Source organism: Trichomycterus rosablanca, chromosome 13 (assembly GCF_030014385.1).
Source record: "Trichomycterus rosablanca isolate fTriRos1 chromosome 13, fTriRos1.hap1, whole genome shotgun sequence".
Lineage (NCBI taxonomy): Eukaryota > Metazoa > Chordata > Actinopteri > Siluriformes > Trichomycteridae > Trichomycterus > Trichomycterus rosablanca.
Window position 1 is genome coordinate 10176421 of NC_086000.1, and position 12694 is coordinate 10189114.

A 12694-nucleotide genomic window follows, 5' to 3' on the forward strand; every position below is an offset into this window, starting at 1 on the left:
CAGGCTATTTGGAAACACTGAATTGTCCTATAGTTACCTAGCCGCTAGATGCACAGACCAGTGCATTGTAGTGCCGGTCCCAAGCCTGGATAAAATAGGGAGGGTTGTGTCAGGAAGGGCATCCGGTGTAAAAATTGTGCCAAATCAATGCGGATCACGATCCGCCGAGAGCCGACCCCGCAACCGAATGGGACAAAGGCCGAGGAAGAAGAAGAATGCGCTTGTTGGACATCCCATTTCAAAAATAAATGGTATTAAAATAGAGTGACCGGTATGTGATCTCTTCTGAGAAGGCTTCTTACAAGACTTGGAAGTATGTCTGTGTATGGGAATTTGTGCCCATTGTGCCCATTCAGGCAAAAGAGCGTTTGTATGGCTGGGCACTAAGGCTGGTCAACTGATGTTCCAGTTCATTCCAGAGCTGTTCAGTAGGACTGAGGTCAGGGCTCTGTGCAAGTCACTGGCATTTATTTAAACCAAGCTTTTAAGATGTATGTCTTTATACACTGTCGAGTCACATTATTATGACCACCATCTAATATCCAGAGTAAACGCCATGTGCAGCACGGACAGCAGCTAGACAAGCTGGGAGTGACTCAATAAGGTCCTGGTAGGTTGTCACAGGTATCTGGAGCCATGCTGACTGCAGTGCATCCCACAGCTGCTGGAGGGGCCGTGGGGGAGGATCCATAGAGCAAACATGACGATCGAGGTGGTCACACAGATGCTCAGTTGGATTCAAGTCTGGGGAATTAGGGGGCCAGGGTAGTACTTGGAAGTATTGGTCATGCTCTTTCATTGTTTTGCTGGAAGATCCCATCCGCACCAGGGAAGCCAATCAGCATGTATGCGTGTACGTGTTCTGCAAGGATGGATTCATACCCAAATCGGCTGAGAGTGCCTACCACATGGGTGCATGGGCCCAGAGAATGCCACAAAAACATTCCCCAGACCATAACGCTGCCACAGCTGTCGAAAGTAGGAAGTGGTCATAATAATGTAACTTGATAGTGTATATCTTGCATTTGTGCACAGGAGTACAACTATGCTGGAACAGAAAATGGCCTTCCTTAAACTGCTTCTGCAAAGTCAGAAGCATATAATTTCCATTATATTATTGATTTATCAAACCTACTAGCAATTATTGTGGCTAAAGCAAATGAACTATAAAAAATAGGAGGGATGTCCCATTATTTTCGTCCATATACAGTAGTATGCTTGTATCTACATAATGTTAGAATTTCCTGTGATGTGGCAGTAATGTAGTTATGAATCAGACTTGCACTACATTAAGGAGTGATTTAGACTATTCAGTAGGTTCCTGCATTAACAGGTTTTCAAGTCTTGCAACATCATTTAAATTCAATCTACAACCCTCCCTATTTATCTATTTTATTGTAGGGACCGGCACTACAATGCACTGGTTTATGCATCCTAGCAGCTCTGTACCTATAGGACCATTCAGTGTCTCCAATTAGCCTGGCTGCATGGTTTTGGACTGTGGGAGGAAACCGGAGCTCCCGGAGGAAACCCACGCAGACACGGGGAGAACATGCAAACTCCGCACAAAAAGGACCCGGACCGTCCCACCTGGTGGTCAAACACCGGACCTTCTTGCTGTGAGGCGACAGCGCTACCCACTCGGCCACCGTGCCGCCCATCATTTAAATTCAATCTTTCATATTTCATTTCATTTTCATGTGTGACCACTTTATCCTGGTCGTGGTGGACAGGACGCTAATCACAGGGCCTCAGCCATTGACCACTGGCAATTTTCATGCATGGCATTTCATTTTCTTTTTATTAACACAACCCTTGAAATAAAAAAAATGTTAAATTAAAACAAAAATGCATTTCATCAGTAATTAGTGCAGAAATCTTGGGCATTCCGAAGGGTGTACAAACTTTTTCTTGCAACTGTGGCTGAAATCTAAGGGACTTGTTTTAAAATAATGAGAAGATCACCTAACCAAGCATGTACTAACAACAGCAGAGAGCACCAACACATGGATAAAGGGTGTAGATGTATGTAGTATGGACAGAAGTGTAATAGCAAAGTTGCTACAAATGTATGTGAATGTAGAAATGTGTACGAGGGACTAAATGAATATTATAAGAAGGTATTTAGATACTGTATAGAGTTGCACTATATTTTTTAAAGCTAATTTGTGTTGTACATTATCCAACTACTTTAAATGTTGAGCATTCTAGATGGATCTTTGATTATTATATGTTCTCATTAAGCAATTATTTAACAAATGATTCTTTTCAAGTATTTAGTTTTTACCAAAGAAACAAATGAACAGGCAACCTAAACACTGAAACATTCTGTACTTGTAAGTCTGAAGTGAATCAAGGTGCTAAAAGCTCAGCATCATAATCAGTGCATATTGCCGTGCATGAGCCGTTACTGTCATTTGCTGAGTTTCCGAACTTTTTTTTGGAGATACTGTATAGTACAGAAGCCAGTAAGTGTAAAACAAAGTATATCAAAACACAGTCAAATAATAAAATGTATTTAAATGTAAAATAAATAAATAAAAATAATTTAAAAAAAAAACAGCAAAGCAAGAAAACACAATAATGTTACAGTTATATAGACTAAAATAGTAGGGACTAAGTAACTGATTAGCTAGAGCAGTGTTTTTTAATCTTGGTCATGTAGCACCCCTGTCCTATATACACCGATCAGCCATAACATTAAAACCACCTCCTGGTTTCCACACTCGCTGTCCATTTTATCAGCTCCACACTGACATCTTTTTCTCTACATACTTTTTTTAGCCTGCTTTCACCCTGTTCTTTAATGGTCAGGAACCCCAAAGGACCACCACAGAGTGGGTATTATTTGGGTGGTGGATCATTCTCAGCACTGCAGTGACACTGACATGGTGGTGGTGTGTTAGTGTGTGTTGTGCTGGTATGAGTGGATCAGACACAGCAGCACTGATAGAGTTTTTAAATACCGTGTCCACTCACTGTCCACTCTATTAGACACTTTTACCTAGTTGGTCCACCTTGTAGATGTAAAGTCAGAAATGATCGCTCATCTATTGCTGCTGTTTGAGTTGTTTGTTACTCTGAGTTGACCTTCATCGGTGGACACAGGACGCTGCCCACAGGGCGCTGTTGGCTTAATGTTTTTGGTTGGTGGACTATTCTCCGTCCAGCAGTGACAGTGAGGTGTTTAAAAACTTCATCAGTGCCGCTGTGTCTTATTCACATATACCAGCACAACACACACTAACACACCACCACCATGTCAGTGTCACTGCAGTGCTGAGAATCATCCACCACTCAAATAATGTGAGAGTCCTGACCATTAAAAAACAGCATGTAAGGGGGCTAACAAAGCATGCAGAGAAACAGATGGACTACAGTCAGTAATTATAGAACTACAAAGTGCTTCTATATGGTAAGTGGAGCTGATAAAATGGACAGTAGTGTAGAAACAAGGAGGTGGTTTTAATGTTATGGCTGATCGGTGTACATTTGTTTTCCCTCTTTAGCACACACAGTTAAACCCAATCCAGGTTGTGAAAAGATTCACAAGTTAAAAAATGCATGACCTACTTCAGGACCAGGTACAGTGGGACACTAGGCTAAAGCATGGATTAGCAGTACAATTCAGTATATTAAAGAATATATTAGTGCAAACAGAGGGGAATCTTCATGGCCCTCTATGCCCTCATTCTAAAAATATTTGAAAACTGAGTAATTCTAATTTTATTTCTGTACTCATAGTTTGACAATCAACATTTTAACAGATATCTAAGCAAATAAATCCTTCATACCTGCTTATTCAATGTGTTGAAATGTTAAGGGTTTAATTAAAGAAGCCCCTTTGTCTCCCTATCACAGTTTTGCTGGAAGGATGTTGGTGATTTGTAGTCCAGCTGTAATTTTTGACCAGTAATATCTTACCTCTAAATGGGTGGGCTTTGTTATCACTAATTTTATGACAAGTTCCACCCGTTGTGCCAGCTAAATTTTTCCATCGTTGACATTGTTTGGTTAATGTGAAGGTTTATTTGAGAAAATGGTCATTTTCTGATGTTGATGGCTGACTGGCAGTGTGCACGCTGGTGTGATGTGAAGGCTTATTATACAATTTTGTAGTTTTTGTGCGGTAGGAGGGCGTGACTATCATGCATTTTGAACCTCAGCCTGTATTCCTCTAAATTGTGCAAGGAACTTGTGTGAGGATGCGATTATTTATAAGAAGGATTTGCATTTTGCTTAGAATGAAATGAGCTATTTTGTTTATACTTTAATCCTCTCTCTTTTGTTTGCTGGATGCATTTCTAGGGCTGAACTATCATTTTTATTTTTGCTTCTTATCTTTTGCAGTAATTTAGTGGAGGAGACAGTAGGCTGTTTTTGTTCGGACAAGAAAGGGGGTCAGAGGGCTGAGTTTTTAAAAGTGACGTTTCGCTACTGAGTGCAAATAACTTACAATATATTATTTAATATCATCTAGTATTATTATTAACATAGATTTAATAAGCACTAATCCAAATAGCTTAAACTTACCCAAAATAATCTTAAAAATGCATTCAACACATGCATTCAACTATTTAAGTCCTTTCTAATTACTTAAATAATATATTAATAATTTACTGTTTTTTTTTTTAATTTAATTTCTTTTTAATTACTGTTGTGTGCTCAGATTTTTTTTTGCATTTTATGGCTTCCATAATGTATCCTTATGTACTCCACTATACGTAGAGAAAACAATATGTGCTACAACCAGGAGTCTCTGTACCTGCAGTAGTCTGGAAGTAGTGAAGTGAAATCGCTTTGTAACTATGCTGATGATCAGACTCTTCTCTGCAATAAAAATCGTTGTCCGATCTACCACTGGCATCTGATGTGTTGTACAGCACTGACCTTAAACACAAATATAAAAACGAACTACAGTATATGTTAAATGCTATTTTTAACAAATTCAAATAAAGCAGTTCATTCATTATTTATATTCCATAACCACATCATGAAAAGAGACACAGCTGGGGTCTAAAGCCTTTCCCAGCAACACTGGGAACTAGCAGGATTAAACACTGTTTAGGTCCACTGCAGGACATCACACACTCACTTATTTACTCACCTATGGACAATTAAGATTAGACAGTATGCATAATGGCATGTTTTTGGGTTATGGGCTGAAACCGAAGTTACCAGAGGCAGCCAAACTCAAGAACCACATGGAAAATCCATACAGTCAGTAAGTACAAATGTGGCATTAATATTTCTCTAAAACTAGAAGTGCAGCACCGGGTTGACCTGCTTGCTAACGCCTCAATATTTTTTGGAACACTGGGGTCACATTGCAACAGCTCTGATGACTGCAAATGGGTACTCAATTTTTGTTTATGTTTCGTTACAGTAAAATGTAGTATATGCTAGTGTAGGTTAACAGTTTAAGAGCAAGATAATGTAGACCTGTTCTAAAAGATCAGTTAATGCAAGTGTCACTCATACATTTGCATTACCTGATCTTTATACACCCATCAGCCATAATATTAAAACCACCTCCTTGTTTCTACACTTACTGTACATTTGATCAGCTCCACTTACCATATAGAAGCACTTTGTAGTTCTACAATTACTGACTGTAGTCCATCTGTTTCTCTGCATGCTTTGTTAGCCCCCATTCATGCTGTTCATGCATTGTTAGCCCCCTTTCATGCTGTTCATGCATTGTTAGCCCCCTTTCATGCTGTTCATGCATGGTCCACCTTGTAGATGTAAAGTCAGAGACGATCGGTCATCTATTGCTGCTGTTTTAATTGGTCATCTTCTAGACCTTCATCAGTGGTCACAGGACGCTGCCTACGGGGCGCTGTTGGCTGGATATTTTTGGTTGGTGGACTATTCTCAGTCCAGCAGTAACAGTGAGGTGTTTAAAAACTCCATTAGCGCTGCTGTGTCTTATCCACTCATACCAGCACAACACACACTAACACACCACCACCATGTCAGTGTCACTGCAGTGCTGAGAATGATCCACCACCCAAATAATACCTGCTCTGTGGTTGTCCTGGGAGAGTCCTGACCATTGAAGAACAGCATGAAAGAGGGCTAACAAAGCATACAGAGAAACAGATGGACTACAGGCAGTAATTGTAGAACTACAAAGTGCTTCTATATGGTAAGTGGAGCTGACAAAATGGACAGTGAGTGTAGAAACTAGGAGGTGGTTTTAATGTATATACATACTAACATTTAAAGCGCTAAACCTTTAACATGCATGGTATGTGCTGCTGATGCCAAATATGCACTTACACTTTAGTAATGATGTCAGCAAAACAAGTTGAACTGGAATAAGGACAAACTGCTTAAAATTAAAACTTCTTGTTTGCTCAGTGTACTCACTGAAGTCTTTTAAATAGCATAAGTAAGCTTTAAGTAGCATTTATAATATGTTTATCAATTTATTCATTAATTGATTGTCACCCGGAAACAGTGGGAGCAAGGCAGGGGCACACCCAAACAGGGCAGCAGTCTACCACATGGCATCACACACTCACCTATTTGCTTCCGACTTACAGAAGTGCCGCCATAGTAAACCTTACCTTACTCTAGTTTAAGTAGTCAACAGACCAAGTATACAAATCTGCTGAAACCCTGTTAGAACAAAAGCTTTTTTATTTTTTTAGAAATTAATAAAGTTTAGAAATTTAGAAAAACCAAACCACCTACTGGTATGTTATTAGAAGATGGGAAAAAACAGAAGTACCTGAAGGAAACTGCTCACAACTGCTCATTTTGTTTTCCTTTCTATTGCTTAAGATATCTGTTGCGTGATAATGCTTGGAGACGAACCTACTTGGCAGCCTGACTAAACAATCAAAGAGTTTATACTCAGTCCTTTGTAAAGTGATTTTGAGTATTTGTGAACTGTCATAAGAAGTGTGAAAATTCTAGGTGTCAGCACTCGAGTGAAGAAGCGTTGACAAGAGAAGATTAAAGCACTAATTGTTTCTACTGATGCATTTCTCAGATTGTTGCATGAACTGTCAGCACTGTGAAAGTTCCTAAAAGTTAATGTGATTCTTTAGCACTATAGCATTATCTTCTCATCAGAGTCATTATAGTTAACTAAAATAAATACATACAGATCCCATTTCCAGGAAAATGCAATAAAAATAAGGATCTTTTATTTAATCTGTGTTAATTCTCATACATTTTTATTTAACTGGGCCAGTGATAGCTCAGTGGTTAAGGTACTGGACTAGTAAACAGAAGGTTGCCGGTTCAAGCCCCGCCACCACCAAGTTGCCACTGTTGGGTCCCTGAGCAAGGCCCTTAACCCTCAATTGCTCATCGTGTTCTGCTCATTGTGTAAGTCGCTTTGGATAAAAGCATCTGCTAAATGCTGAAAATGTAAATGTAAATGTAAACTGACATAAGTAGAAAAAAAGATTTCCAATGCTTTCACAGATTTGACTCCATTGTACTTTATAAACATATTGCATGTCTGCAGCACATTAAAAAATGTTGGGACAGGGACAAAATAAAGATAATAAAATGCTGAAATAATAAAGTTACTGGTTTGTGAAACATTCCACAATAAGCAGGTAAACTGAACTGGTAACAGGTGAGGGAATCATAATTAGGTGTAAAAGAAGGAGCAATGATGGGTCAGAACTCAGCACTTTCACCACCAAACCTTATGACAGAAATCAGAATCAGTTTAAAAAAAAACATTTCTCAACACAACACTGCAAACAATTTAGGTCTTTCACCATCTACCTTACATAACATTGTGAAAAGATTTAGGGAGTACAGAGTCTGTGTAAGAAAAGATTCTTTTATTGATCCCCATGGGGGAAATTCGAGAATGTAGGGCAAGGACGGAAATGTGCAGGCCCTCAGATATCATTGAATAAGAAACCATCATGATACTGTGATAAATATAGCCATATGGGCTCGGGAGGACTTTAGATAACCGTTGTCATTTAACGTAGTCCACCGCTGCGTCAGAAAATGCAAAACTCTATTAAGGGAGAGCCAAACATCAGCTCTATAAAGAAAGCCTGCCATGTTTGCTGGACCCAAGTTTATCCCAGATGAACCTTATAAAATGTGAAAATGTTTGCTGTGGTCAGATAAGTCTACGTTTCAGTTTGTTTTTAAGTTCTTTGTGCCAAAGATAAAAAGGACCATCAATACTGTTATTAGTGAATGGTGAAAAAGCCAACATCTGCCATGGTATGACGGTGCATCAGTGCTCACAGCATGTATGACTTGGATATATGTAAAGGTACCATGGACGCAGAGGAGTATTATAAGATTTTAGAGAGACACATGCTGCCATCAAGCTGATAGAAAGTACATGGTTATTTCAGCAGGACAACTCCAGGCCTCATGTTGCATGTGCTACAACAACGTGGCTTTGTTTACACAGGATGTGTGCTTGACTGGCCTGCCTGCAGTTCATATCTGTCTCCTAATGAAAATGTATAGTGTGTCATGAAAAGAAGAACAAGACAATGGTGACCACAGACTGTTGAGCGGCTAAAGTGTCAAATCAAGCAATAATGGACAAAAGTCCCACTTCCAAAACAATTTGTTCCCATGTTCACAGTCAAACACAGTCATGGACTATTTTGTATCTCTAATTCACCTCACTTGCATGTCTTTGGACTGTGGGAGGAAACCAGAGCTCCCGTAGGAAACCCACGCAAACACTGGGAGAACATGCAAACTACACACAGAAAGGACCCGGTCCGCCCCATCTGGGGATCAAACCCAGGACCTTCTTGCTGTGAGGCAACAGTGCTACCCACTGAGCCACCGTGCCACAACATTAAAGGACTAAAAACTAATACTAAATTTAAAATTAAAAAAATTATACAATTTAAATAAAACGTGAAAACAATATAAAGAATTAAACTGAATAAAAAAAAAATCTGAACACTCTACATGAAATCCTGACAATGTTCCTTTTTTGTAGTGCTATTTGCTACTGGATAAACAGCCACAATACTTTTAAATCACAATCGACCACAAATTATTTGTTTCATTTATTAAAAGCACTTTATTAGATAATATATTAATTTGCATTGGATTTATTGCACAATAACAAGCATTACAAGGTGCAGCAAACAGGAGGAATGTGGCATATCTGTTATGGAGGAAACAATTCTATATAATCCATACATTATACATGAAGAAAATATATTCAGACTGAATTAATAACTCATGCTTTTTTAGTGTGCTACGTTCAATACCAGATACTGATGAGAGAACAACACAAGAATGCATTTAAAGTAATAATATGTTATAATAAAACTGGTATCTTAGTTAAAGCTGCAGTAAATAACTTCTGTTAAGGAAGTTCAGTTAATTCAAAGTCAAAACTATGGTGTTATTACAGCTGTTATGTTGGATTAGCAATTTTCTTCTTATATATGTCTGTAATTTGTTTAATAACTAATTAAAATTGTGATAGCTCTATTCGAATGGGTATTTATGTGCCCATTTACATAAATACCTATTCAATCACCAAACCAACAGATTCATGCTGATAATACACAGTGATCTGCTGACACCTGCATTTTTCAATACCCAAATGTTACAACCTCCTGCTTTAATGTTAGTTAATTTTCTTTAATTACTTTGTGTCATATACACCTATTAAAGTCTACTTTCATAAATATAAGGGTGTATTAAGCAATCCCTCCACTAAATACACTGCAGCTTTTGCACTTCTATACAAATTGTGAGTGTTTTGATAAATATTTGATTCACACAAATTCTGAACTTTAACAGAAAAGCAACAACAAACCTTCATATATAAAATCCATAACTTTTATGTGCAACATAACTAAACACAGAAAAGGTGCTCATACTATAATTAACCCTTAAACCAACCCCAACCTTACTGACCTTGAGAACTTGTAAGCAAATGTAACAGTTCAGTGTCCCACATCCAAACACTTAAAAAGGATAATTTATTAAATATGACCTATGTGCAACAATACCAGCTTAAAGTAAACCTTTGTGCAGACTTAGTTAAGGGACACAAAGTTGGCAGGAAAAATTCCGACTTGTCCCCTGAGCTCTCCCTCCCACCAGTCGTACTGTGAGTCGGTCTGGGTGAGGACGGTGATGCGATCGCCAACATTGAAGCTCAGGTCGCCAGGTTGCTGACCAGTGAATGCGTGCATGGCCGTGACCACCAGAGCTCCACCCGATGCTTGAGCTGTATTAGGGTACAGAAAAGAAAAACACAGGTCACATGGGTGAAGTAAATTATGTTTGCCAATGTATTTAATGCAGATGTTAGTTACATGCTTGACAGTGTTGTGTTATGTATTAGGTGTGCATGTCTCATTTCTTCTCTGTAACTTGGTTACACCTCACGTTATACCAGTCCTGTCAGGTAAGATTCCATCAGGGTCTTTTACTAGCTAAATATCTAGATACAATATCTAGTACTCTTGACAAGTGTCCATGTTCAGTATTATTCAACCCCCAAGCCTCAGTACTTGGTGGAACATAGTTTTTCTTGATAACCTTTAATAAGTTTGGTAAGTGCTAACAAGCTTCTGACACCTCTCTTGTGGAATCTTTGCCCATTCATCTCATGCAAAAGCTCCCAGCTCATTGAGGTTTGAAGGCTTTCGTGCTGCAGTTGCTTTCTTTAAATCCCACCAAAGATTTTCTCATTGGATTTAAATCTGGAGACTGAGAAGGCCACTCCAGGATATTCCAGGACTAATTCCTTAACTGAGCTTTGATTAACTTGGAAGTGTGTTTGGGATTGCTATCTTGATCAAAAGTCAGTTTAGATTTGTCACTTCACAGAACTGTGTCTCAGAACTGTGCAGGCCTATCTAAATTCATTCTGGACAATTCCAATTAACCCATCCTGTGCTTTTTGGTCCAAGGTAGCATGCATAGTGGAGTCTGGCCATGAAGCACTTGGTGATTTACAAGAAGAAAATGATGACCTTACAGTTGCCAGTGACACATCTGGACCAGCCTTTATCAGGTCATCCTGTATGTGTTTTGCATTAACATGGTGGCTTCTGGCAGTGTTAGGACAGGGCTTGTGGAAGGACTCAGAAGATGAGGAGGACCAAGAATTAGCTGGATTGACAATATCACGATGTGGAGTATGCTACAAGCAGCACGAGACAGGTCATTGGAGGAAGCTGACCCATTTGTGCAGCCACCTATTGCCAGGCAATGATGGCATAGTGACATGACATAAGCTGCTTACATTTCACCAAGATTGTAACACACTTTGAACACGTCTCTGGGTGGTGTTTATGCACCACATCACAGCAAATTAAGTTCCCAATGTTCCCAGTGGTTTAATCATGTCATAATCCAACTTTAGGTCATACCTACTAACTATTCAGTGTTAACAAAATATCCTTCTATTCAAAAATACTACTTTTGTAATTTTCTTTGATCATTCCATGTATCATTTAACTTGGGGTGGGGGTATATTTCTGTGAACTTAGCATACTTTACTTCAGTAGAATTTATAGACGCAGTTAAAATAAAGCTTAGAATATGGACTGATACACTAGATGGCAGTGTAAGATGGTCTTTGAAGATTTGCCTTGTATTACCACGTGTCAAAAAGAATCTGGCATATCAATGCTAATATTGATATGTTCTTTAATAATTTAACACTGTAATTATCTTGTACTAATTCATTCGTAATTTCCTAAGAATTATTAAACTACTTAATTCATAAATCTTCAACATCTGGATTATCTGGATTAGGGTCACGTCAAAGCAGCTGGAAATAAATAATGGTTACTTCTGCTGTCATTTTTTGTAGTTAAAGTAACACACAAAATAAAACCCTGAATTAAATTTCAACTGAGAGATTATTACCAAATGTGTGATTTAAAATTAATAAGTATGTGGAACATTTTGATCACTTAATAGCAAATCAAGCTTTTCTCAGGTTGTTAAACTAATATGCTTAAACACAGAATTTGGGTTTGTACTGATACATCAGTGTGAACACTGTTAAACTATTGGGAGCATTCGGTACCCAGACTGATAATACACAACTTATAGAAATTAGACTGGGTTTAAGACATTTCACCTTAGTAGTGAGACAAATTCACATGCTGTGTGTGTGTGTTTGTTTGAAGCATGTTTGTTGCATGCCTGCTGAATGTTCTTCTGCTTATTTAAGTAATTGTTGTTCACTCTGCACATCTGGAAACCAGTTTTTGTTTCAGATCAAACACTAAAATACATGACTATAAGTTTAAGTCGTATATGTACTGTAGTTTTACAATAATCCTTGTTTCATTGCTTTAAAAGTCAACTTATTTATGCAGGTCTTTGTACAGCTACAGTGAGCAAACATGTCTTATCAACAATATATCGGTCACGGTGAGATTAAAGTACATTATTTAAACAAGTCATTGATCTGAAAAAACCCTGTGGTATTGCTAGGTGTTTCCATGCCTACAGGGTTCTTATAAATACAACAGTACTAATGTACAACCAGATCAGAACTTGGCAGATTATGAAAAATGCTTATAAAAATGCAGTGTTTTTTACATTTACTTTAAGTTTAATTTCATTACAGACAGTATAACCCAAGATATTTCATATTTTATCTGGTTCACTTTATTTTGTTAATATACCTCCAATCCTGCATTGCATCCGGCAATGTAGAATTAGTAATCAGGAATAAATAAATAAATAA

General features: G+C 38.2%; 1 protein-coding gene across 1 annotated transcript in view; it reads right to left on the reverse strand.

The window, feature by feature from the left end:
* Positions 1–9043: 9043 nt before the first annotated feature.
* Positions 9044–12694, reverse strand: part of sh3yl1 (SH3 and SYLF domain containing 1) — a 51078-nt gene continuing 47427 nt past the window's right edge. The window contains exon 10 of the mRNA XM_063007500.1: positions 9044–10210. Coding sequence (XP_062863570.1) covers positions 10017–10210 — 194 coding nt within the window. The 3' untranslated portion in view covers positions 9044–10016. The remainder of the gene's footprint in view (positions 10211–12694) is intronic.